Raw genomic sequence first — 26,073 nt, forward strand, 5'->3', positions numbered from 1 at the left:
GCCTTCAAAAAGGACATGAGCACAACACCATTCTCCCCACTCGTGTTGCCCAGTAACTAATATTCAGAGGCATATACATATAATCTCTAATACTGAAAGTAGAACCTAGCCACCATGGCTAGTAGCCTTTGACAGCCTTATCCTCCATGAATTTATCTAATTTTCTTTTAAAGTCATCCAAGTTGGTGGTCATCACTACATCTAATGGGAATGAATTCTAGAGTTTAATTAGGTGCTGTATAAAGAAATGGTTTCTTTTTTTCCTGTCTTGAATCTTCCAGCATTCAAATTCACTAGATGACCCCCCCTCCCCACAACATGCATCATGTTAGATACGCCTTACCACATTCCCCCTTACTCACATTTTTTCTAAACTAAAAATCCTGAAATGTTGTAACCTTTTCCTCCTTTTTGCTTTCTCTAAATAATGCTGAAATTGTAAAAGAATTACCTGTGTAGCCAATCAAACCCTTCCTAAAGTTGGCTTGAGATAGGGGTGGAAAATAGCTGTGTTCTGGAATGATGAAATAGCTAGGTTTAGAAATTTAATGAATGAATTCACCATGCCAGGATACACATTAAGAAGTTTTAAAAGACGGAAATGGGAAAAGGTTCTGAAAATGAAGAGGAAAGTAAAAAATGGCCAGCTGTAAAATTCTTTAAATGAGGTACAAACTTTTGTAGCTCGTAGGATGTAAATTCCGCACACAAATTTTAAAATATAGTTTGTCACACCGTAGACCCTAACCCAACTAAAGTGAAATGCATTTAAACCCAGTTTAAATCAACAGGGTTTAAATAACCATAAATCTACCATTAATTTCATGAGAATTTACAATGCACTTTAGTTGAGTTGGAACCATAACCATTGTTACCAGTTTAAAGTACTGTACTTAAAGGTAAAGGTAAAGGGGCCCCTGACCATCAGGTCCAGTCGTGTCCGACTCTGGGGTTGCGGCGCTCATCTCGCTCTATAGGCCGAGGGAGCTGGCGTTTGTCCGCAGACAGCTTCTGGGTCATGTGGCCAGCATGACAAAGCTGCTTCTGGTGAACCAGAGCAGTGCACGGAAACGCCGTTTACCTTCCCGCCGGAGCGGTCCCTATTTATCTACTTGCACTTTGATGTGCTTTCGAACTGCGAGGTGGGCAGGAGCTGGGACCGAGCAACGGGAGCTCACCCCGTTGCAGGGATTCGAACCACCGACCTTCTGATCAGCAAGCCCTAGACTCTGTGGTTTAACCCACAGCGCCACCTGGGTCCCGTACTGTACTTAGAGAAACCTTATAATATACTGCATAAGCAAATCACACATCTCAGTCAGACCTATGACTTACTAACAGGAGAAAGGAAATTCAGGAACAAAGTAGAAAGGAAATTCAGGAACAAAGTAACTTTTAAAATTGTATTTTAATGAAAAAAAATACTGTATGAATAGAAATGGAAGTATAACAAAGAATTTTTAGCTGATTCATGAAAACAGAGTTACCAATAGAGGAAGGAAATACTTGATATTAATCTTTTATGCTTAGCTATTTCTCCTAGAAAATTGATACGGATACTACACTACTTTTACACCACAAACCTAAACACATTACCCAAAAGGAAATCCCATTACTGAACTTACTTCCAAGTGATGCTTTTCAGACTGGTGCTCCAACTGACAACTATATAATCTTAACTGTTTACCACTCTGGTATCTTCATGTTATTTTTCTATTTCTTGCATGCCAAAAAGATGACACATAATTTTAATATCCTGATCCTAACAGTCGATACTCAGAACTAGGGCTCACCACTATTAATGGATCTGATTTAAAAGTATGCTCAGAATTGCCTGGAATTCAATAATATTTTTGTCTGACAATGCATAGGGCTGTCATTTACATAGGGCAAGGGAGAAGTCTCTCTCTCTCTCTCTCTTTCTCATACACACAGACAGACATTTTAGACTGTACTTTTCTCAAGAGCTCCTTTATCTCCAGTTATGAGATCTGGTTACGCCTTTGCCTCCCTCTGCACTATGATCCTGATTGAAATGGTGGGACGGGCAGGCATAGGAGTGCTTTTAAGACGAAAAAAATGAGAAGGAAAGTCAATACATCCAATCACAGATCTCATCTGAAGTCATCTACTTTGGCTTGAAGATGCAGCTATGTGGCAATATAGGCCGATTCCCACAATGCTTTCTGCCCCCAGTTCTTAGTCAGACTTTGCTATGCACTAAATCAGCTTCGAAATGTCACCCAAACTGGTTTCTCACACTGTTATCACTCAGACTCAAAATGCTGCAGGCAGCCAAGAAGATGGTGTGTGAAAACTGACCTATTCTGATGCGCATGGCACCAACATTCAAACCGCTGGCTCACTGCATGGAACCACACCTGGAAAGTCTGGATAGACAAATCCAAGGTGTCATGCACAGAAAAGGTTATTATTTCCCTGGGGAACGCTCTCCCTTCAGATGTCAAGAAGATAAAGAACTACACAGCTTTTAGAAGACATCTGAAGGCAGCCCTAATCGGGGAGTTTTTAATGTTTGATGTTTTACTATGTTTTTATATATGCTGTAAGCCACCCAGAGTGGCTGGGGAAACCCAGCCAGATGGGCAGGGTATAAATAATAAAATTATTATTACTATTATTAATTTGGATTACATAAACATTCTGATTCTGAGCACACTTATATTGAGAAGCAAGTCCTGTCCCTGAAATATCTATAAGACCTCCTCTTGGAAAGACTACAAGCTCATTAAAATAAGATTAAGATCAATGGGGCTCACTTTCAAGGAAAATGTTAAGATTGGTACAGTACTATACAAGGAAATGTGCCCTTTTCCATTTCCTTGCCACATCAAAGTTGTACAAATCACTGTTGCCAATTTGCCATGTGTTCCTATGCAAGTCTACTCAGAAGAAAGTCCCAATGAGCATAATAGGACTTAGTCCCAGGTAACTTTGTATAGGATTACAGCAATAGTTATTTAAAGAAAGTGATTGAGGTGCCATGTTACTCGTTTTTAAAAGTTATTCAGTGTATGATTGCCCTTTGGCATATATTGTCAGATAAATGAACTAGTTTTTCTCCCATAAGCTGTTTAGGTTCATGAAAGAACAGGCGTGCGCTCCAGTGTTCCCCATATTTAACAGTGTTCCTACTAATATGCCTTAGTATGGTCCACTTCCCAACATAAAGACTATTCAAATCAGTTTCTAGTGTGCTTGTATCTTCCTAAAATTGGAAGAAATATATTCACTGATCCATTTGGACATATAATGGGGATAGCTAAGCATTCAATTATGTTACTTGAAATAAAATATCTATTATATAACAAATAAAAATATACATATTAAGCTAGTGGCTGGCAAGCATTAAATCCATTTTAGACATTTGCATATTCTGCAATTGAAGTGTTCCAACATATCAGAGGAAACCTTGGAGGGGGAAGGAACACTTGCCTAGCACAGAACAGGAGCCCAGATTTTTTTTTGGCTCAGACCGGTTCATTCAAAGTTATGATGATCCTTGCCTCTTTTGATACTGTATTCTAAGCTTCTCCAGCTGTTCGACACATTGCGTCTGGGCCAGCTTCAGTGTCCGGTTCTCTTCTGACAGGTCTGTGTATTCCTTAGTTAGCTGAGCAGCATCCATGTTTTCTTTCTCAGCTTGATCTAGCCTAGAGATCAGCTCCCTTCTGGAAAAAGAGAGAGATTTTTTAATGTCCTTTGTGTCCCTTTGGCTTGGATCCAAAGAACTATGAAAAGAAGCAAAACACATTAAAATGCTGTTCTGTGGACTCTTATTAGCTAGCAGAAGACTTCTGTATCAGGGTGAGTTACAGTATAAGAAACAGGAAGAGGGAAAATACTGGCTGGGACATATGAACCCTAAAAGCGGTTAAATCTAAAATTTAAATATTATATAACTCACATTGAAAGCTTAATCCTTCATGAATAAACTGAATAAATGTATATTGGAGATGTTTAGACAAACATTTGGTTTTGATTTTACAATTAATCATATCTTCTCCTCCCAAATAGGAACATAGGAAGCTGATTTAGATGGAGCCAAACTATTGACCCATCTAGTTCAATATTGTCTATGCAGACTGGCAACAATTTCCCAAGATTTCAGACAAACTATAAAAAGAAGAGTGATCTAGCAACCGTAGTGGAAAGTGATATGACAAGATAGCCTGATACCCAAGGCCATCAGATACGCAGGCCAAAACCACCCACAGAACATTACCGTATATTGTCTTGAGAGTCAATGTGTTAGATAGCAATTTTTAGATCCAAATAATATTTTTACCAGATGGTATTGGTGACATGCCAAGACGCCATACTCAAAACAGGTAAGGACAAACTCCATTAATGATATGCATCCCCAACCTCTCCAGGTCACAGGACATGAATCTATGATTGCCTTTCTCTTGCCTATGGATGCCTCTGTGAATCTAACCTTTAAGATTGCAATGTAGACAGACAATGCAGAAAAAGAAATAACACACTTAGGAGGAATACAAGAAATCTCTCTCTCTCTCTCTCTCTCTCTCTCTCTCTCTCTCTCTCTCTCTCTCTCTCTCTGAATGATATCCTGTGTTAGTCATATTCAGAGAAGACCCATTTAAATAAATTAGTTTACTCTAAGCATAACTTAGATGTCACTCATTTAATTTTAACTAGTCTCTTTGATTAAAGCAGAAATTCTTCATGCAGATGTTACCTTTCTAAGTATATGACAGTTATTCAGAAAAGGAAACACACACTTACTTTCTTTCTTCAAGCAGTGCAATTTCCTTTTTGACTTCATAGTATTCTTCTGCTATTTGGCAGTGCTGTTTGAACACCTGCATAGATTCCTTTGAGTCATGGCAAGGAGGTAGAGGCTTCATAAACATAAAGGGGGAAATAGTTTAAGGTTTTTAGCATTCAAATGAATAATCAGAAATGAAATTTAAACTGAGATGTTATTTTAATGAAATCATTTGTGTTCTTATAATGAGTGGAGCATTGTCTCATGAAAGTATTAGCTTAAGAAAGAAGACACCTTTCGCATCTGTTATAAGAATAGTAGTATTAATTTGCAAACGGTATTAAGGATCTAATTGATTCTATGGAACACTCACGTTACACATATTTATGAATAACAGCTTCGGCTTTATAATACTGTAATTATTTAATTAAATAATGCAACAAAGTCACATAAGCTAAATTATAGAACACAGAAGGCAATGTAAGAGTGACCGATTATTTCCAAAGATATAAAATCCAAACCTGGGCCCTGAGGTAATACTTCTGACAATTAGAGCCCTGGTGGTTTGGCTATGGCCTTACATAGCCCATGACTTGCAACACAGATAATATCACAATCCAATTCATGTACAGCCTTGCAGTTTGTTAATCATATCAAATATAAAGCATTTTACACAAGAACATAGGAAGAGCCTGTTGGATCAGGCCAATGGCCCATCTAGTCCAGCATCCTGTTTTCACAGTGGCCAGTCAGATGCCTGTGGGAAACCAGCAAGCAGGATTCAAGCACAAGAACACTCTTGCCTTCCTGTGGTTTCCAGCAACTGGTATTCACAATTTACATTTTCATTCTACAGAGTAATCATACCTGATTATCCAGTGGTAACTATGTTCAAGGTATTTTTTTTATAGAGTGACATAATGCGCAAATACAGGCTGTGGACCCAAGCAGCTTACAGTCTAAAGTTTTTACATGGGGAGACAGAGGGATGGGTGGGGGTATGGGTAACAAAATGTAGAAATTAGACAGCTGAGTCACACATACAGAGAGTTTTGGTTTCAAGCTGGGGGCAGGGACAAGAGCTAATTATCTATTGCTGGATTACTAGATATGAACACCAAAAAGGAGGGCAAAGATTAAGCAAAGAGATAGGATGGAGCAAGGCCATGAAGACTTTTAATGCTAGATTTAACAATGTGGAAAAGATTCTGCCCAGAACACTACTTGAGAACACTATGACACAATTAGAGCATCTCAGAGTCAAGGCAACTCGGTCTAACAGATGCAGATGATGGACAAGTGGGGAAAGACTGAAATTCTGATGTAGTACTCCAAGCAACAATAACTGGGGTGGGGAGTGGGAAAGATGAGAACTCCTTACCACTTGGGTTGGGCATTGCTAGTGATGCAACAAATAGTTTAATATTCATGCTCTTTAATGCTACAGAACCCCAGTGATGGCTCATGAAGAGGGCAGAAGAGATGTTCTCCTGGTGGCACAGAACCTGTCAGGACAGGAGTGACTATGGTGGCTGAGGTAACGTCAAGTGAGTTCTGGTTTGCTAGGAGGGTCTCCCCAGGTTGCCAGAACTGCTCTGATTTTGCTGCAGCCTTGCCCCACCCAATCTCTGTCCCTATGAGGACAGCACTGCCACCAAGACACCTACTGCTGCTGAGGAACTGTTTATGTATCACAATTCATGGTTCAGGGAGCACGTCCTCTAGCTTCTGATGAGGTATGCTTTTATGTTCCCATTATTTTCGTTTTCACTGCATCAATGTAGGCTGAGGCGCAATGGAAAATGAACTACGTGATGCACCCACCTCAGTTCACTTTATACGTCTCTCAGTTATTGCCCGTTGAAACTCAGACCACAAGAAGTGGGGTAAGCTAGAAGGTAGCATACTTATTGGTACTAAATCTAATTGCTAATCTTCTGGGAAATTTCCAGACAGGAATTCCACACATTTTTCTGTTAAGGAGACATCACCCCCCCTCCCCGAAATGTGTCCTATGCATGTCAACACTAAGGAGGGTTTATTGATTTATTTATAAAATACTTTGCAGTGATGGGGGGGGGGCTTTGTAGGTTTGGCAACAGTTCCTAAAGATCAGCATTGGTGGACAATCCGGCCAAAGGAGAGCTTTTATTCTACTACCGATCTTCTCCTGCAATGTAAAGATGCAGGGAGAGTTTTCAGTGTTGTGTTCTTTCCATCACAAAAAGGCGATTATATACCCCTGAAACTGATCTTAGTATTTATATTGGAGGGGGGGGTTTAGGGGAAAACCTGCAGCCTTCAGGTACTGTTGGACTACAACTCCCATTGGTCATGCTGGTTGAGGTTGATGGACGTTAGAAGCCCAACTATATCTGGAGGACCACAAGTACCTCAAAGCATCTGTTTTGGAGTTTAAGACCATGTGCCCTGCACATGGTTAGACATACAGCAGATTCCCCTGTCTAGAGTGGGATTTGTTCCCAAGTATACATACAATTGCAGCCTAAGGCTGGAACCCTATCCTCCCTTTTCTGAGAGTAACCCCCCTCTGAACTCCATGAGACATTGTAAGTCTAGTAAATAAAAATATTCTGATATGATCTAGATCAGGCATCCCCAAACTGCGGCCCTCCAGATGTTTTGGCCTACAACTCCCATGATCCCTAGCTAAGAGGACCAGTGGTCGGGGAAGATGGGAATTGTAGTCCAAAACATCTGGAGGGCCGGAGTTTGGGGATGCCTGATCTAGATCATCATTCAGTAGTTATTCTGGAGACACCTTTCTGTGCCTTTGAATGAGCAGCACCTTAATTCAGACGAAAATCAGTGGCCACAATTTGTCTGTTACCATGGACTGTGTGTAACACACTTTGAAAAAGGTAAGTAAACTTCTCACAATACAGCAACAAGCTGCTTAAGTAGAAAAAGAAAATACATAGTTCATTCATCTTAACTCAGTTTGTTGCCCAGTTGAGAAGCACCCAGCATTCCTCTGATCTAAAAGAGAATCTATTTCTAACCCTGCTCCCTCTTTTTAGTCTCCTCTATTTGTGGAGAAAAATACTTGGAGGCACTCTGTTGGGAGTGGCACAGCACATTCATACTTGCATTCAGCCTTTTAAAATGGCATAGTATTTTCGCTAACCTTCAATATGTCACTTCAATAAGAGTTCACTAAAAGAAGAATGGCAAATGATTTCACCTAAATAAGTGATAATGCTACAACAAAGAAGCAGATGGCTGCTTGTAATTCTCTTTGAGTTCAGTGTAAATATTATTGCTGTTTCCATACCCCTTGTCCAGTGTGTGTGTGTGTGTGTGTGTGTGTGTGTGTGTGGAGATCTTAAATATCTTCTCTCCTTCAATCTGAACATGGTTTTACCTACTTCCAAACCTGACATTCTCACCACTGTGCTTTTCTGTCACCAATATTTTCCTTCTAAAGACTGGCTACACATAAAGCCATGGGAGATACAAAAGGTTAAAGTGGACATCAAGCAGTCAATCACTGTTCCTTCAGTAATTTTTACAGGGACTGCATGAGGGGACACAACAAAAGCTCTTAGCACATAAACATTTAGGGAAAGGCTATTGTTATGAGCAGAGATACTCTAGGATTTGTGTATGTATTATCTGTGAGAATGGGAAACTATGGCAAGTCAAAATTCCTACCCTTAGGAATGATGCCACATCTTCCAAGGTATGGGGCATAATTTGTGGGGGCTGTGTACCCTGTTCACCAGGGTACACAGCCCCCACATTTGTTTTCAATATTTGGAATTAACCTAGAACAGCAGTTGCCAACCTTTTGGGGGAAACTGGAGAAATTCCCAAGCCCCCACCAACCAAGCACACACCACAACCTATTATATTAGCTACAATAGAATGCTTCTTTCAAGTCTGATTTCAGCTGGGGGGAGAGGAGGCCACTGTGGACACTAAGGAAAGCCTTTGCGAATGCATGTGCATCTAGAGGTGCCATCTAAGCAACTCTTGACCTAGAGCATAAGGTGTAGGAACAAATCAAAGTGCCCCTGAACAGGCTCAGGGTGCATTTCTCTCATCAATGGAGTAAATAATGCGAGTTGTATTTAAGCACTATAAATTCTTCTAGATTCCTGACCCCTTCTGTTGGTCTAGAAGTAGCTCTACTGCAAGAGTCCTCTAAGAACCCTGAAGGGCTGGCCCAAAACCTTTTGCTGCCTTAGATGAAGGATATACAGTAAAAACATAAGAATGTAAGAAGAGCCTGCTGTATCAGGCCAAAGACCCATCTAGTCCAACATTATTTTCTCACAGGGGCCAACCAGATGCCCACAAGTAAGACCCAAGCACAATAACACTCCTTCCTCCTGTGGTTTCCAGTACCTGGTATTCAGACACATCACAAGGCAAAATATAGAAGCTGATGAGAATGGCAGTTCTGTCTTACTTCAGCCCTGATGCTAGGACAGCATCCTTCACCACACCTGAGGGCAGCAGGTTAGCTTAGGGATGCAAAGCAGATTACCTGGGACACACTGATCTGTCCTACCACAGGCTGCCACTGCTCCCCACCTGCCAGGATTGACCAGCAGAGGAAGCAGTTGCACTCTGCTTAATTGGTAGGGCCATTGCTGCCAAGTTCCTACACAGAACACCATTAGGAAACCAGTTTTGTTACCAACACCTGTGTGGAGCTTGAATTCCACAATCCCATTCAGCCTTCACCAGGCCAATGCCCTCCAAGTGCTTTGGATCACAACTCCCATCAGATTGATCAAGCTAGGTTGGATTGGAGCTTGCAGTCAAAATCAACTGGAGGGCATCAGATGGGCAAAGGATGGTCTAGTTCAGCAAACACCAGAGACTTTCAGAGTAGACCCAGTGAAGTTTTGCTCAGAGTAGACCCAGTGAAGTTAACGAGCATGATTAAGTAAGGTCCATTAATTTCATTAGCTTTACTCTGAGTAAAATTTAATTGAACACTACCTGGATATTCTCCAAACATGACCCGCTCCTTCAAAAGCATTATCTACTACCAGGTAAGGGCCTAAAAGAAACACTAGTACAGTTCGTTGGATGGTGGAAAGCAAAGAGAAAGATGTTTGAGATTTGAAATGCTCATAAAAGCACCCACTGTTTAGTTTTTGGAGAGGAAACAAGACATCTGTAAAGACCAGGACATTTGTAAATGGTAAGGACAGATTTTAAAAAATAGCAACAAAGGGCAGGATAAACATAACAGAGATTCTGAAAATATGAGACTATAGTTCTACAGTGAGGGCTTAGGAGGCAAAATGTGCTTTGGCTGAGGGAGTAGGGGGAAATGAATGTGTCCCCAAATACAAAGCTAAATCTGGGGGTAAGAGAAAAGAACAAATAGAACTGATAACTGTGGTTCTCGTGTGAAACAAAGGTAGTGAAAATTAACATAGGCCAGGGATGTTGCTTGATGTTACGCTTAATTAGTGCATGGTTTCAAGTTTGGATTAATAGTCATCTATAGTTTTCTTGGCTATTTAAAAAGCAACCAAATGCATACTTCTGGTTTGTGACCAGTACTCAACTTGCCTTATAATATGTTCAGGCTTTCATGAATGTTTCTATTGTTATCCTCTCAGTAAATCCCCTTTCCAAAACTAGAAAACTTTTTTATTCTGGATTTAGGCAGCCCGTGTCTTTCTCCATCCACCCCTGGCCTCCTATAAAGAGAAAGGCAGCCCATCTGTCTAACAAATCTGTCATTTCCTTCTTTCCATGCCTCTCATTCCCCCAATGTCATTTTTAGTCAGCCACTTGCATGGATTGCTTACTGAAATTTTAATAGCTCAAGTGGCCTCCATCTTGTATCTTTAGAGATGCCCATCCAATTTAGTCTGTCCCCTACTATAGCCAGATCTAAATGTGAGGTGGAAAGCATGTAGCTGTCCTGTTTCATCTGTGTCAAAGACATGTTCAGAAAATCTTAAATACTTCCAAATACATATGAACTTGCATTGAACTGTTCACAAGATCACAAGGCAGCAAATGACTGTTAGATTATACTGTAATAAGACATGTAAGAACTGTGTTTCCCAACACTTATGAATCAGACTTCTATTAATTATTTATCACCTTCTCTGTAGCTGTTTTTTATTTTCCTTTGCGGGAAAAACTATCCCACGGCACAGAAAACAAAGAAAGAGGAATACAGGAAAGAGCACACATTTGCCCGATTGGTGTATTCAAAACCAAATACTCGCTCTGCATCATGATATACACAAGGCTTCCTCAACCTCGGCCCTCCAGATGTTTTGAGACTACAATTCCCATCATCCCTGACCACTGTGTCCTGCTAGCTAGGGATCATGGGAGTTGCAGGCCAAAAACATCTGGAGGGCTGAGGTTGAGGAAGCCTGACATACACCCTTTAATTCTGTACAGTATTTCTAAATGTCATATATAAAGTGGACTGAAGAAGCATGATATCTGAAAGAGATACATTCTTTTATATTTATTTCATTCACAAATGTGCATTTCAAGATTTTTTTAAAATCATAGTTGAGCACCTGTGATGGCCCCTGCATTTCAAGTGAATACTGAGAAATGCAAAGTTTGTTTGTGGCAAATACATGTTTGCTATCATACAGGCAGTGACTGCTTTAGTGTACACTGGGCGGGAAACTTGGTAACATGCAAAATGACCCATGAGGGGTGGGAGGTGGGAAATATTATCTGAAAGGGGCCTAGGGACCAAAGGATTCATGTACCCAGTAGAAAGTGCAAGGCCAGGGAGGGAGCAAAGAGAACACCACACTGCAAAGTATACAGACAGCTGGTTAAAATGCCTACTGTCACTGTAACATTTTGACCAGGCAGCTTTTAAGGAGAACAAGCGGGACCAAACTGATGGGAGGTGGGGTAGCAGAATTTCCACATTTTGAGCTAATGTTTTGCTAGAAAGCTTCTAGTCTAGATTTTATTTAAGGAAAGAGAAAAGAGCAGAGGTCCTTTGCTGCAAATAACCAAATGTGGAAAGTGCATTCTTTCTTTTTCTAGATGCATGATCTCAGTCTGAATCTGTGTTCTTATTCCAGTGACGCACTTGAACATGTACTTCAAGCTGTCTATATTCAGCAAAGTTTTTGTCCTTACTGGGACTTGTTTTTATGTAAATTTATTAAGCTGCTCCTAGTTCAACAATATAAGAAAGGTTGATGACAGGAAGCTTTATTGTCTCTCCAAGTCTTCTGCAAATTTAAAATATTATACCTTGCTGGTAAGGATAATTTTAAAACTGTTAAATCTTATTCTTGCTTGCATAGTGCAGCATACAATGTATACATAGCTGACCTGTTATTAGCATGCATACATTGCAGATATAGCCACAGGCACTGTGTTGGTAACAGTGCCATTCATTTCCCCCAATAAATGTTAACTAATGGACCACTGATTCACTTCCTAAAGGGAGATCCCTTGCCTTTCCCTGACCTCAGGGCTTCTCCATTTTCCTGCTCATCATTATTAACTTTTTGCAACATTTCTCCTACTATAGAAGGGTTGGATTCAGTTCTAAAATGTGTGGAAGGAATAACAGAGACTGTTTAACTATGGCTGCAACAGAACTTCCTTCTGTATAAATATGCATAGGACTGCACACTGTAAAACCCATGAGCTGAATTGCAGCTCCATCTACTTTTTCTTTAAAAATAAAAATGGCAGTTCACCCTTCTTGGACTGACATTCTGGGTGGGTGAAAGATTCTGTCCCTCGCCTTCTGCTCCTTTCACCTTTAAATTAGTGTGGAGCCAAGAATTTCTCCTGCATTTTTTAAACTATTGTCCGTCGGTCAATGAGAAAAGAAATCATGTCCAAAAATTATAAAAAAGGGGAGCGCTGATTTCAGTGAAATTCTCATAGGTGATGTGAAGCAGCTTACTTCTGAGGTGGGTGAAGTATCCTTTCTTTCATTCTGCACATCATCTCATCAGAGGACTGCATTTGCAGACTTCCTGGGTGCCCGTGCTTCACTTAAGCTCCAGGAAAGCTAGCCTGAGTAACTTCTCCCATGTGCCTTTTTAGATCAGGAAGTGCACGCAGCTTGGGAGAATGCAGAGTACTGGAGAAATGTTTACTGGAAAGAATAACTCACCCAGTACCCTTGGCCCCCTCACAAGGAAAAGGTAAGCTAACAGATACAGTATTCTAAATAAATTCTCAAGTGCCCTGATAATGAGGCAGAACACTGGAAGCCTCTTTCACTGATCAGGGCACAGATTTCAGCATAGAACTACTTTACAGCTGCCACCTGCCATCTCTTGGGGTGAAAAGATGGAGATGGAGATGGTGGCTGGGAGAAAGATCCAGAGGGGAATGAGAAAGAAAAGAAAGAGTTTGAGTCAGATGAAAGGTATATTGAGAGGTGTCTGGAAAGGTTGCTTCAAAATTAATCACCTCCTAACACTGCTCAAGGTGGGATGAAATTTCTTTTTTCTTTGCTACCTGAAGGCCTCCCGTTGTCTCAGGAAGAGATATTTCACTTTATAAATGTGGGATAACCAGCCTCATGTGACCAACATACTTAAGTCTAATTAATGTGTGAAGGGGTTAATACCACAAAGCAAGTTGTCCTTCCAGGCTTAGTTAGGTCATGTCCGCTCACTTTGGGGGAAAGGGAATCAAGCCTACTGTTGTACCTCAGTCTACCAGAGAAGCTCAACTTGTGAGGTCTGCGCTGATTGCTCCAAGCTCAGACCCATGGCTCTAACAAGTGTCTCTTAAGTTCCTATACCAATAGTATAATTTAAAAATTTTCACCACTGTAGCTAAGCCAAGTATTACTGCCTGTGCAACTTTTCTAAATGCTGCATGGAAAAGCACATGAACCTGAGCTTTGGAGAGTTTGTAAATAAAGCATTTTCAGCTTGCCAAACATGTGGTCTTTTTCTTTGTGAAGAGAAGAGGGAGGTTTTGGAACTCACAAGGGCATATTTTAAAAGTCTAACAGCCTGTATTTCCATGCTTTTCATTTTTATAGTTTGAGTACATACATTGACAATCACTCACTACAACAGCAGAAGTCCATTTTTGATAGTTACGTAGTTCACACTATGGATTTTAGTATTAAATAAAAGAGTCACCTGGAGCTGCTTTTCTAAATCTGGAAAAGCCAAAGGAAAAGCATTCTCAGGGGGTGTATCATCTGAAAAGAAAACAAGTTTAAATCATTATTTCGAAATCTTAACAATTATGAAGAGGCAGACTACATCATCAGCTGATGTAAAGCAAAGAAGAAATGTGCATGCTTATATGTGTTTCCCATCTATACAAACATCTATACAAACATATAATATGGTCAATTACTTAAAGAAGGGGAGGACCTGAGTACCAAATATGGCCCCCGTGCGCCTCTATCTAGCCCTCAGTCACACCCACTCTCCTTAGGCCATAGCTCAGCAGCCCTATTTCACAACCCCCTTGCGTGTTTTGGTCTGGCTGGAATGTGTCTTTGAATTCTGGTGGCATGGATGGAAGATTTGAGGTGTGTGTGTGTGTGTGTGTGTGTGTGTGTGTGTGTGTAAACTTGACATTTGCCTCTGACCTCGGTCATCACTGGCGTGTGGCCCTTGGGAAGACTGCCCAGATGGGAATGCAGCTCTTCTTTTGAAAAAAAAATTCCCAACCCCTGTAGAGCATAGGCTCTACAGTAGAAACAGAGAATTTGGAAGAAACGGATATGCTTTGCTTGGGGGGTGGGGGTGGGTCTGTGCAGGGTTGCAGCTCTTTGCAAATGATTTTACTGTACATGGAATCACCTTTAGGGCTTCATCCATCACATGAGCATCAAATATGTAACATATAGTTGTGAAGAAGCCCGAGGCTACCTTCTTGGATAGCAGCCCATTGAATGACAGTACTAAATTCCACTGGACTTAGGGAATCATTAAGTTCAACTTTCTCACAGTTTTACAGATAATCTAATTATTATTACTTTTAATTGACACAGTGGTTCCATTAAGTCTAAGCCCAATGACTGCATCCATTTCCCCTAAAAATAAGGGATCAGGACCCAGAAAGGTCATAGATAAACACTAGTTATAGTCTTGGGCTGGGGTGTTTGGGTTTTTTGGGGGGGGGTAGGGTTGTTGCTGCTTTTTTGTATCTTTTTTATAAATCTTGTCATGATTTATGTGAAAATTGTTTGGTTTAATTGTCTATTTTTAAAAGTTTATTTACTGTTTATAACTACTTGTGTTATGTTGCAGTTATGTATTTTTTATGTTGTAAGCCACCTTGAGAATGGTTTGAACTGTGGAAAGGCGGCATTCTGTATGACCAACAGAATGCAAATAAAACCTTCCAGAACTTTATGGTTTCACATAGTACAACTCTCTGCTTCAGCTCGTTACTTGAACATGGCTTGTGCTGCTTGCCTGTTGAAGTCAAGTTCTTCTATGCATTTTCCCATCTCAAGAATGAATGACTGCCGGGGTCCCTTCCAACAATACAATTATATGATTCTATTATTCTTACAGTACATGCAAACAGAGGCCTGATCTATTCCTGACTGCTACTTGCATGTATTTTATAGGGACAAGGGGCTAAAAATGCAACATCATACTGAGATAGTCAGAACATGTATTTTGTATTCTGGGATCATGCCAGAGGACAAAAGAGGAAGGACCATCAAATATTACTATAGCAGAATGTCAAGAGTGGACAGCTGGGTAGTGGTTACATTCTCCTTTTCTCCTGGAATGAGAATGGAATGACTAGATCCCTGGCTGGTTGCCACAAGGCAGCATGAGACTGCTTGGGCTAAGGGGAAAGCTTTGGTGGGTTTGGTGTGGGCTCAAGGCTTTATTCTTCCTGCATCTGGTTTAATCTAAATATCTCTGGTTTATTTATATGCATGTTATGTGATATGATATCAAATGGCTCACTAATATCACAATGTGATATGTCTATTGTTACTTTGGCCAACTAAATTCTTTCAAGAAATAAAGGCAAGTATGGCTGGAAATAATCCTCCCTATGTCAAAGGTACTATTATTATTGTTAATTCAGAAATCCAGGATTTTAATGTAGCTGTAATTGGGCAGTAGTGAATCTACCCAGTGCAATTAAAGGCTGGAGAGGTAAAAGGAGCCAGGGACAAAATTAACAGCTTTCGCCATAGATGGTAGGATGTCATCTGGACACCAGGTCTACCTGTTGATGAGCAGTAGATACCTACTAGGAAACATTGAAGGATTAGATTTGGTATTGTTCTTCACAGGCCAGGTCTACCCAGCTTAGTGGAACTGGTGTCTAAGCCTTGTTGCCACTTAGTCACCAGGTCTACCAGAAACGGCGCTAGTTATGTATGTACATGCTTTGCCTGGTCCTGGGAAGATTCTTACAGATGTCCATGAAGAGTCTGGAAAAGCCCTAAACCTGCAATTCTAAGCATGCTTGGCAAGAGGTGTGAGTGAAGACAGACCTAATATTTTAAAAGTAGAGTTGCAGCTGGTTTTTCAGCTACAGTGGCCAATCCAGTTTCCTCTTGGTATTGGAATTTGGATGCCAATACTCATTCTATCAAGTCAGCTGCTGAGTCAGACACCAGACTTGCTCTTCCAGCCAGTGTTCCAGGAGGACTGCAATTAGGTATGGGGGATAAATGCAGTTGGGTTGACATTTTAATGCAGAACTCCCAAAGGGCTTATCCAGACTTACTTGTCCTCTGCTCCTTCCAGGCATAGTCTGCAATTTAAAGCTCTCCCTTTTTCTCTCTCCAGAGTTTTCCCTGTGAAAATGCACTCTTTAAAGCTCAATTGGAGCAAATGTCAATCCACAGAAATCCCGAACTGACATTTGCTCCAATTCAACTTTAAAGAGTGAGTTTTCATGGGGAAAGCTCAGGACCAAAGAAAAAATCCTGAGAAATGGAGAGTTAAGGTGTGGACCTCTGGCTGGAAAGAGTAGGGCCAAAGGTAAGTGTGGATAAGCCCTAAATCACAGTATGCAAACTGAAACACAGCTTTCACTCACAATTCTCACTTTTCCAAATTTTGCAGTGCTGTTCTATAACCAAATAATGTGTAAAAATGTGTATATTAGGGGACAGTAGGCATAAATATCAACATATTACTGGTAGTTAAAATAACATTCAAAAATGCATTGCATTAGGTAAATTTGCTTGCAATAATGTGCATATCTGGAGAAAATCACACTAAAACGTTGGTGAATTTTCATGAGAACTTAAAAAAATAAATAAATCACAAGCTGATGGGGAACTGCAGAGAAACTGACTCAAGATGAGAAAAATGAAAAACTGAGAGAATCCAAAATTTACAAATGTATCAATCCCTAGGTGCAAGCTTTCTTCGCTTTTTCAAAGTACTACATTTATGTTTACCAATATGTGTTTTAATCCTTTGCACAATTGTTTTAAAGAAAACATTTTCAAATAGTTATTTTCACACAAGCTGCTCAGAGGATTCCCAAGGGGCCGGGGAGGAGTGCTCCCTGTGATGTAATGACCAATAGCCAATCAGCACTACCCACAAGTAGCTTTTGCTCCAAACCAGAACTATTTCCCCCCACAAAGAAAAGGTTTGATTCCAAAGAGATGAAAGTACATCTGCTCTACTTCTCTACAACTGTTAGGTCTATTTTCAGAAGCCTCAACTAGTTGTGATGCTAATTGTGCCTAAGCAATTAATATTGACAGTTTTTAAAAAAATAATAGCACATGGAGGGGAGGTTATCGCATGGTCCCAATCAAAATCTCCTCCAGCCCTAATACTCATTGGTGCTGATGGGATTTTCATCAGGACCGTAATGAGGAGAAAGGGTTAAATCCCTTACATGTTGTGCACTGTGGTCCTAATCCTTCTGTCTCCCCTAGGGTGGCTATTTAAATATTGGGTATGTTAATTACCTTCTCATAATTAACACTACAGTCCTCAGTAAGCAAGTTCATAAGGGCTGTTACTTTCTGAATTTTATGCAACATCTTTATTGTCAGTTGCAAGTGTTTCACTTTTCACAACAGAACGCTTTGTGCATTTTTTTAAAAAAATCAAACCAAATATTCTAAAAGAAGAAAGTTGAATCACAGTGAATGCCCAAAAGGAAAGGCAACACATGATTCAAGTCACATTGGTAGCACAGCTGCTCTAAGAACATTTAACATTTTGACAAGGATACTGGATACTGATACTTCTTTTGGCAACTCAAGAAGCCCATACAACTATTTTCATTTCTAACAAGAGTATTTCTTTAACACAATATTTTTAACAATTTAATGGTGGTAAAAAAGGTAAAGGTAAATGACCCCTAGATGGTTAAGTCCAGTCAAAGGCGACTATGGGGTTGCGGCACTCATCTCACTTCAGGCTCAGGGAGCTGGCATTTGTCCACAGACAGCTTTCCGGGTCATGTGACCAGCATGACTAAACAGCTTCTGACGCAATGGAGCACCGTGATGGAAACCAGAGCGCACAGAAACACCGTTTACCTTCCCGCCACAGTGGTACCTATTTATCTACTTGTGCTGGCGTGCTTTCGAACTGCTAGGTTGGCAGGAGCTGGGACAGAGCAGCAGGAGCTCACCCTGTCACTGGGATTCAAACTGCCGACCTTCCGATCAGCAAGGCCAAGAGGCTTAGTGGTTTACCATAGCACCACCCACTCCCCGCTTTACCTTTACCTTAATTTAATTGTATATGAATTGGAAATGCCATGGATTGAACCTGAGATCGCCATCAGTGGTATATATCCAATTCCATACAATTTATGAAGAACATTTTAAGCATAGAAAGCTGCATTACATTGGACAGGTCAGACTTTACCCATTTCTTTAAATTTAAATTCTTTATATGATTTTTAGACCGCTTTTCATCCAAAGTCTCAAAGTGGTTTTTAAGAATAAAAAGAAAGATGAAAACCAGATACATTTTAAAATAAAAGCAACCAGTATAAACAATGCAGAAAAGGGTAGCTGGGATTCGGCCCAGAAACAGTGCCCAACAGTGCCCAGCTCAACAACCTTGGCAAAACAAAACAAAACAAAAAAACCTTAATTTTGTTTCAACAACTTTTGTATCCAGATTTTCACTTTTTGAAATATGGCAACCTTAGCTACACAACTCGTCTAAAAGCCTCAGAGAACAGAAAGCTCTTGACTAGATGACGAAGGTCAGCAATGATGGTGCCATCCATGCCTCTAAAGGGACAGAGTTCCAAAACCAGGGTGCAATTACTGAGAAGGCCCTGCCCTCCATTCAAATACCAAGAGCAATACTCGCTGGACGCTCTACAACAGGCATCCCCAAACTGCGGCCCTCCAGATGTTTTGGCCTACAATTCCCATGATCCCTAGCTAACAGGACCAGTGGTCAGGGAAGATGGGAATTGTAGTCCAAAACATCTGGAGGGCCGAAGTTTGGGGATGCCTGCACTACAAGCAAAGCTCTCCTGATTGATCTCATGGTCTGAGGTGGCTGGCATGGCCTAGAGTTGCGTACTCTGACAGCAGTTCTACCAGGTCTTAAGCACAAGGTATTTCATATTACTTGCCACCCAATATTACTTTCATTCAAGATGCTAGAAATCGAACCTGGTACCTTCTGAATTCAAAGATGTGCTTCATCACCAATGACCTATAGTCTACAGAGGTGGGGAACCATTGGTTGGGTTCTAACTCTCATCAGCCCCAGCCAGCATGGCCAATGGTCAAGGACATGGGAAGTGTAATTCAACAATCTCAGGACCACCACTGGTTCCTACCTTTGCTGTAGAGTTTAATCAAGTTGTCAGCTGTTGTAATAATGGTTTGGGGTAGAGGAAAATAATTTTTAAAACAGAGTTAGCCATTAACCATAAGAACAATGGGGGGGAGCCACCTAAACTTGTTTAATCTATTTCCCTGCTATAAAGGTCAAGGTCCAGTCACGGACGACTCTGGGGTTGCGGCGCTCATCTTGCTCTATAGGCCGAGGGAGCCGGCATACAGCTTCCGGGTCATGTGGCCAGCATGACTAAGCTGCTTCTGGCGAACCAGAGCAGCGCACGGAAACACCGTTTACCTTCCTGCCGGAGCGGTCCCTATTTATCTCCTTGCACTTTGATGTGCTTTCAAACTGTTAGGTTGGCAGGAGCTGGGACCGAGCAACGGGAGCTCACCCCGTCGCGGGGATTCAAACCGCCAACCTTCTGATTGGCAAACCCTAGGCTCTGTGGTTTAGACCACAGCCCCACCCTGCTTTACTCATGACCAAAAAGCCATTTCTTCTGCTCATTCTAGTCCACTGCAGTGCAACACCCAGCCTCCTCACTTTCAGCTCAGCTTCTTTGTCCTTGCACTGTGGAGCTTCTGCAGCACTCTCCATCCTAGCTTCTCTTGATTTCTGGCTCTCTCCTCTGATAATAATAATAATAATAATAGTTTTACACTGTCCATCTGACTGGGTTGCCCCAGCCACTCTGGGTGGCTTCCAGCATATATAAAATCATGACAAAACATTAAACATTGTTTGCCAGCCTCACTTATATATATATATTCCAACACCTCCACTCAGCATCTTTGCTTCACAATAAAGTCTGTTTTAAAGTTTCTTGTTCTCTGAGTTGCTTCTCCCCCCTCATAAATTCCAGTTTCCTGGTCTGACCTTTTCAACTCCCTGGCAAGTAGGGCAGCAGGCCCAATAAAATTTTGTTGCCTGAGGCAAAGGAAAGGTGACCGCTCCACCCCTCCAGCGGGGTGGAAGCTGAGCCAGCAGGCAGTTGAATCATGCTTCAACACTGGTGATGGGACAACATCCTGCACTACCCCCAAAGGCTGGGATAAGGGATATACAGGTCAGCAGCATGCACAGCTCTGTTGTCCAACATCTTCCCACCCAGTAGCATCTGCTGCCCAAGGCAGTCACTCTACTGAGCCTTGAAGCTTATAGTCTTAACCAGAAGCAAACATTTTACAACTAAGAACAAAACACCAAATGGCATATCTGACTTTTAGAAGACACCTGAAGGCAGTCCTGTTTAGGGAAGTTTTTGTTTGATCCCCAGAGTGGCTGGGGAAACCCAGCCAGATGGATGGATGGGGGGTTAATAATAATAATAATAATAATAATAATAATAATAATAATAATAGCAGTTTTATTCACAGGGACTCAAAGGTACAGGAGTCCTTTCAGGACCTGAAATTAATCTTAGTCATTAAAAAATAAAACATTTGACACCAATGGTTAATGCAGCAATTATTATAAAACCTTCAGAAAACTAAGTCATACATAACTTTTCTACATAAATGATGCAGAGGGAGTGTAACACATACATGGCATAACTCTCTCCCTCCCCACCCTGCACTTTAGGCTGCAAAACTAAACAAATAGTCAGCAGTAATATAAAGAACAACGTCAACCCACTTTTTACTTCTTTTGTTTCTGAGGGAACATACAATTCAGACCAGCTGTTTCCTGAGAGCTTCCCTCAGTTTGGTCAGGAAGGTATTTTTTTAACCCAATCTCGTTTTTTTTAATACTATATATATATATATATCCTTCTAAAGATCCACCCAGAATTCTGTAATGTCAGCCTCCTGCTGTGCTAGGATTGTGTCTTTTTGTTGTTGTTGCAAGTAAGAGCCCTGATAAACAATTTCAACAAAACAGGTTTGCTAATAAGATTATAACAACTAGATGGATATATGAGATCTCTGGGTATAGGGCGGTATATAAATTTAATAATAATAATAATAATAATAATAATAATAATAATAATAATAAGTCCAAATCATTTCAAACACCTAAGAAAAATCAAACTGTGGCACTGACGTGCCAGTTTGTGGCAATAATGGACAACCAGGACAAAGAACCTTTAATCAATTTGAATTTTACCTGCGGAGTCATTTAGACTGAAGGCAATTCGTATCGGTTTATCAGCAGGTACCCTTGCGGTGGTGATCATGTGGGCACTTGAGCCTATGCGTTTACGTATGTGTTCCAGCTGCAAAATATAAATATTGCATATTTTATGGGTCTTGAGAAGCCAATGCAATGTGATTTGAATGTTCTTCAAATATCTTCATAACTTCTCTGGTGTAATCCTCTCTCACGTTCAGGAATATCGCAAAGCATAATTACCTGCAAGTAAATTCCCTGTCATGATTCTTTCACATATAAGGTCCACAAAGTGCAGAGAGAGGCAGAGCATAGGCATTATATATATATTTCCAGGCAAATCCAAGTCTTCCATTTAACAATTGCTAGCCAAGACAATTTTTCAGAGATGCTCACTGTATTTGGCTGCCATTCTTGGCTTTTCCTAGGACAATGCAGGGTTTAGTGCAATTATATATGTCTACACAATGGGTGTAGGCATGCGGACATGCATAATTGATCTGTGACCAGTCCTTTCTAAGCATTATCATCCAAGATATTTCTACATGTTTTTGCACAATATAAGGCATTTTAGAAACCCTACCACCAACAACCAAAGATTGATCAATGAAGGTAGTGGAGAACACCCATTAAACAAAACGAGAATGAAAAAGTAAGGGAAACAATTCTTTGGCACAAAACAGCCCATTGCTTTACAAATGGGTTTTGCTTACAAAATGGCAGTGTTAATATACAATGCTATCTTGCAATAGGTCAGATCACTGGTATATCTAGACGAATACATATCTACCTCCCTAAAGCTTGTGGAAGTGGTCTATCACAACTTTGCCACTGGAGAGATCATTTTAACCAGAGAAACTGGGGACTGATCCTGGAACCTGTGAGCCATGTGTCTTACAAATGACCTGTGGCTCACCTTATTGTCACTATTTCAGTGTAAATGAGTTGTCCTGAGTTGAGCTCCATGGGCCACATCCTTATCCAGATTGGACAGCAACCACCTGATGACACAATGATGTCAGGTTAATGGTGCTGCTAAAACATAAGACACACTTTTTTTTTCCTTCTAGAAGGTAAGGGGAAATGTCTGTGCGTCTTATGAAGCGAATGCTGCGCAGAGGAGGGACAGATGGGAGCCATGGCTCCGCTTCTGTCCCTCCTCCGGGGCTCGCTTTAAAGCAGCAAAGCTAGAGCGGCTCCTGTCCCACTTTGCTGCTTAAAAGCAAGCCACGGAGGAGGGAAGGAAGCAGAGATATGGCTCCCATCTATCCGTCCCTCCTCCATGGCTCGCGTTAAAGCAGCAATGCTGGAGTGGCTCCTGTCCCGGGAAGGTTTGGGAGCGATGGACAGGCTGTGCAACGTTGCCTCGTGCTCCCGGGCTGCTCTCTTTGAGAGAGGCTTTGCTGATGGCCTCCCCTTTCCCCTGATGGGTCTGGGGATGTTGGCCGGAGGATGGCGAGAAGAGGCAGCTGCAAAGAGAGAGGGGAGGGAGAGGAGGGGGACCGAGAAGCGGGGCAAAGGGAGAGGAGGTAGGTTGCCGCAAGTGGAGAGTCATGGTAGAGGGCAAAGGAGAGGCAGCAGTGAAGGGGAGAAATTGCAGGCGTCACCTGAGGAGTTTGGGCGAAAGGGATTGGAGAGGAGGAGGCTGGAAAAGGGGCCAGTGCTGCTTGGGGAGGGGGAGAAAAAAGTGGGGAGAAGGAAAGCCTCCCAAGCCTCTGCGGGAGGAGAGTGATCCCCGCAGAGGCTTAGGATAGAAGCTGCACCCCGCCAACCATATGACAGGTACGCAGCTTCCCTCCCAAGCCTCTGCAGGGATTGCTCTCCTCCCGAGGAGGCTGTGATTCAGATTTTTTTTTCTCTTGTTTTCCTGCTCTAAAAACTAGGTGCGTCTTATGGCCAGGTGCGTCTTATGAAGTGAAAATTATGGTAAATGCAGCTCTTAAAACTGCAAGAACCTTCAGAAAGTCTGGACTTTGCAGTCTTATTGTGTGGGGTTTTTTTGGTTTTTTTGGAAGCACTTTAAAAAAATCTGTGATAGCAAGAACTAGTTCACACACACACACAAAAATCCTTAACACCATTCTCTAACAGCGTAGGAAGAAGTGTGCATGCACACGAAAGCTCATACCTATGACAAACTTAGTTGGTCTCTAAGGTGCTACTGGAAGCATAGGATGTTGTGGTAGTAGGCATGAATTTGGACAGCCCACATCTATTTTCCAATGTACCTTGTTCTTTCAGCATTTATCTAGCAACTGTAACAGTATCCTAGTTGTGAAAAGCATTTAAACATGTGCTTAAGCCACGGAGTGTTGTCATTCATTTCAGGATGACACATTAATGCAATCTGCAGGCTCCGGAAGACTAACACATCAAATATATTGTGTTCAATCTCAAAGTGACCCATTTAGACTATTAAAATACAATACCCTAAATTACCAAAGTTAGTGTACCTGGTCTACTAAAGCATAAGCAGTAAGTACATGGTTTGTTTTGAAATATGTTTGCTGTGATGATACGTCCCATTTCTCTCAAATGCTGTAAGATGATCATGGCAATATCTAAATCCGCTAATAGCTACACAAACACAGGTTGTAACAGTGTTAGTTCTGAAGAGAGCTTGCCAAAATCTTTAGACTTACATATAAAGGTTTGGGAACTCAAGTTATACCCTAGTCAATGCAAATAAACCAAACTTAGATCCATATTCCTTAGCTTAACTACCTTACTAGGCTATTAAAACTACATAACAAATATTATTGATGTATCACTTAGCTTACTATCAATTATGTAAAATCATATCTATACATGTATGATTAAATATTATTATTGAGTTTAAATACAGTACTGCTTTATTTTCTCTTCTTTACAATAACAAAAGCATTTGAGATGGTAATTATCATTTATTGCTCGCAGTATTGTGGCCAAACTAAACTACTGCAAAACAAACAGAAAGCATGAATGAAAGAAAGAAAGGTTATATATTTCGAAAACCTAGATCATCATCACTTTTCCCTCCACAAGTCTCCTATGTTCATCCTTTGGATAGCTTGGAACAATGCATGAAAGGCATGTTAAAAAGTGATCAAGCTATGAAACAATTTATATGCTAAAAAGCACAAGGATTTTGAGTACAAAGCTAAAATGTGCCTGCAGCAAAGCCATTTTTTTTAAAAAAAAAAAACCATTCTCTTATCCTGGTAATGTAAGTTTCTTTTAAAATATTTGGTTTTCCACTTTTCAGAAAGGCAGCCACTTTTCCTGTTCACAATACATACATATAGTTTTCTCTGTACTTTACCAAAGAATCTCAAAAGGTCTTCCTCTCAGAGAATGAAAGAAAATGAATCTATGCAAAGAAAGGACAGAAAGTTCATTCACAACATTCTGTGTGTGAATATCATCAGTGAGATAAATTAAAAAGAATTGCCTCAAATATACCCCTTTTCCCTCTTTCCTGATGAAACCTAAAAGCTTTCAATTAAAAAAACCCCCAAGGAAACAGTTCTTCAGTTCAATTGCCTGTGAAACAGAGTGATCCTTCCTTATTTATTTATTTTAATCTGCAACAGAACTCAAGTGTGGCTACAACTCAATCAGTTAGTTCAGTTTTCACACCTGTTGCCTTACCTCACTTAGTAGTGTCTGCACTTGTATAATCCAGGGCCAGCCACTGCCTTGGCTTGTCGCTGCCTTTATGGAGTAAAGATTCAATAGAAGAAAAGGCTGCACCTGCTACATAGCAGCAAACTGACAAGGTCTGAGAAGTTGAAACAGCTGTCAGGACAACATGCTGCTACCTGCACTTCCCATAGGCTTTTCAGTCCCTCAGGACCACCCTTTTCCGTTTTCCTTCACAATTTCACTGTTCCTTCCCTTCCCTTCCTTTTCCAACAACGAAGGATTACAGTGTTGTCATGCTTCATGGGGCAAAAAACCCTTCCATCAGAGGCATTATTAAAGCAGTGAACTGTCAAGAGTCCAAGATTTTTAATTCATTAGTCCTGCCAAACCTAAAATATACAAACAGAGTTGCTTCATAGGACTGGAATGTTTTCAGCATGACCCAATCAGTGTCTGTGTCTATTCCAGCAAACTGGAAAAGATAGCCTGACTCCAGTCAGCAAAAATGTCTGCGTCTCAAATCAGCTTGGGTGACATTGCCAACTTGAACCGGCTGCAAGCAAACTATCAAATGATAGCTCCCGCTGCTGCTGCTGCTGCTATGAAAGCTAACAACTAGGTTAGATGTTTGCTGCTTTAAACTGGGCTCAGTAAAATGATACCATCCAATAAATGAGACGATAGACCTGCAGCAATGAAGAGACAATGGGCTATTCTTAGATGCACTGTATACTAAAGGTCTATTAATATTTTTCTTAAGGCATGTCTATAGCCATTCCGGAATTACACTGCCTGAAACGGAAGAGAAGCAATATGTTTTCATAAATAATAGAGTTTGCAATT

At 40.9% G+C, this 26,073-nt stretch overlaps 1 protein-coding gene across 7 annotated transcripts; it reads right to left on the minus strand.

Moving 5' to 3' along the window:
• Positions 1-1,389: 1,389 nt before the first annotated feature.
• On the minus strand, positions 1,390-25,615 carry MAP3K7CL (MAP3K7 C-terminal like). 7 transcript variants are annotated; one of them, XM_088667966.1, is made up of 8 exons: positions 25,237-25,274; positions 24,885-24,955; positions 23,735-23,874; positions 22,523-22,607; positions 21,604-21,712; positions 13,858-13,919; positions 4,771-4,886; positions 1,390-3,692 (listed from the first exon to the last, which is right to left on the minus strand). In XM_088667966.1, exons 5-8 carry the CDS (start codon positions 21,671-21,673, stop codon positions 3,512-3,514), a joined length of 429 nt encoding a protein of 142 aa, XP_088524092.1. In that variant the 5' UTR covers positions 21,674-21,712; positions 22,523-22,607; positions 23,735-23,874; positions 24,885-24,955; positions 25,237-25,274; the 3' UTR covers positions 1,390-3,511. The 7 variants fall into 7 exon arrangements, with proteins under 7 accessions (XP_088524092.1, XP_034971712.1, XP_088524093.1 ...); XM_035115821.2 differs by lacking the exon at positions 23,735-23,874 and having other exon boundaries at positions 24,908-24,955; positions 25,237-25,537; XM_088667967.1 differs by lacking the exon at positions 22,523-22,607 and having other exon boundaries at positions 25,237-25,535.
• Between the last annotated feature and the right edge of the window lie 458 nt (positions 25,616-26,073).

This window comes from Zootoca vivipara, chromosome 4, assembly GCF_965207765.1.
Source record: "Zootoca vivipara chromosome 4, rZooViv2.hap1.1, whole genome shotgun sequence".
Lineage (NCBI taxonomy): Eukaryota > Metazoa > Chordata > Lepidosauria > Squamata > Lacertidae > Zootoca > Zootoca vivipara.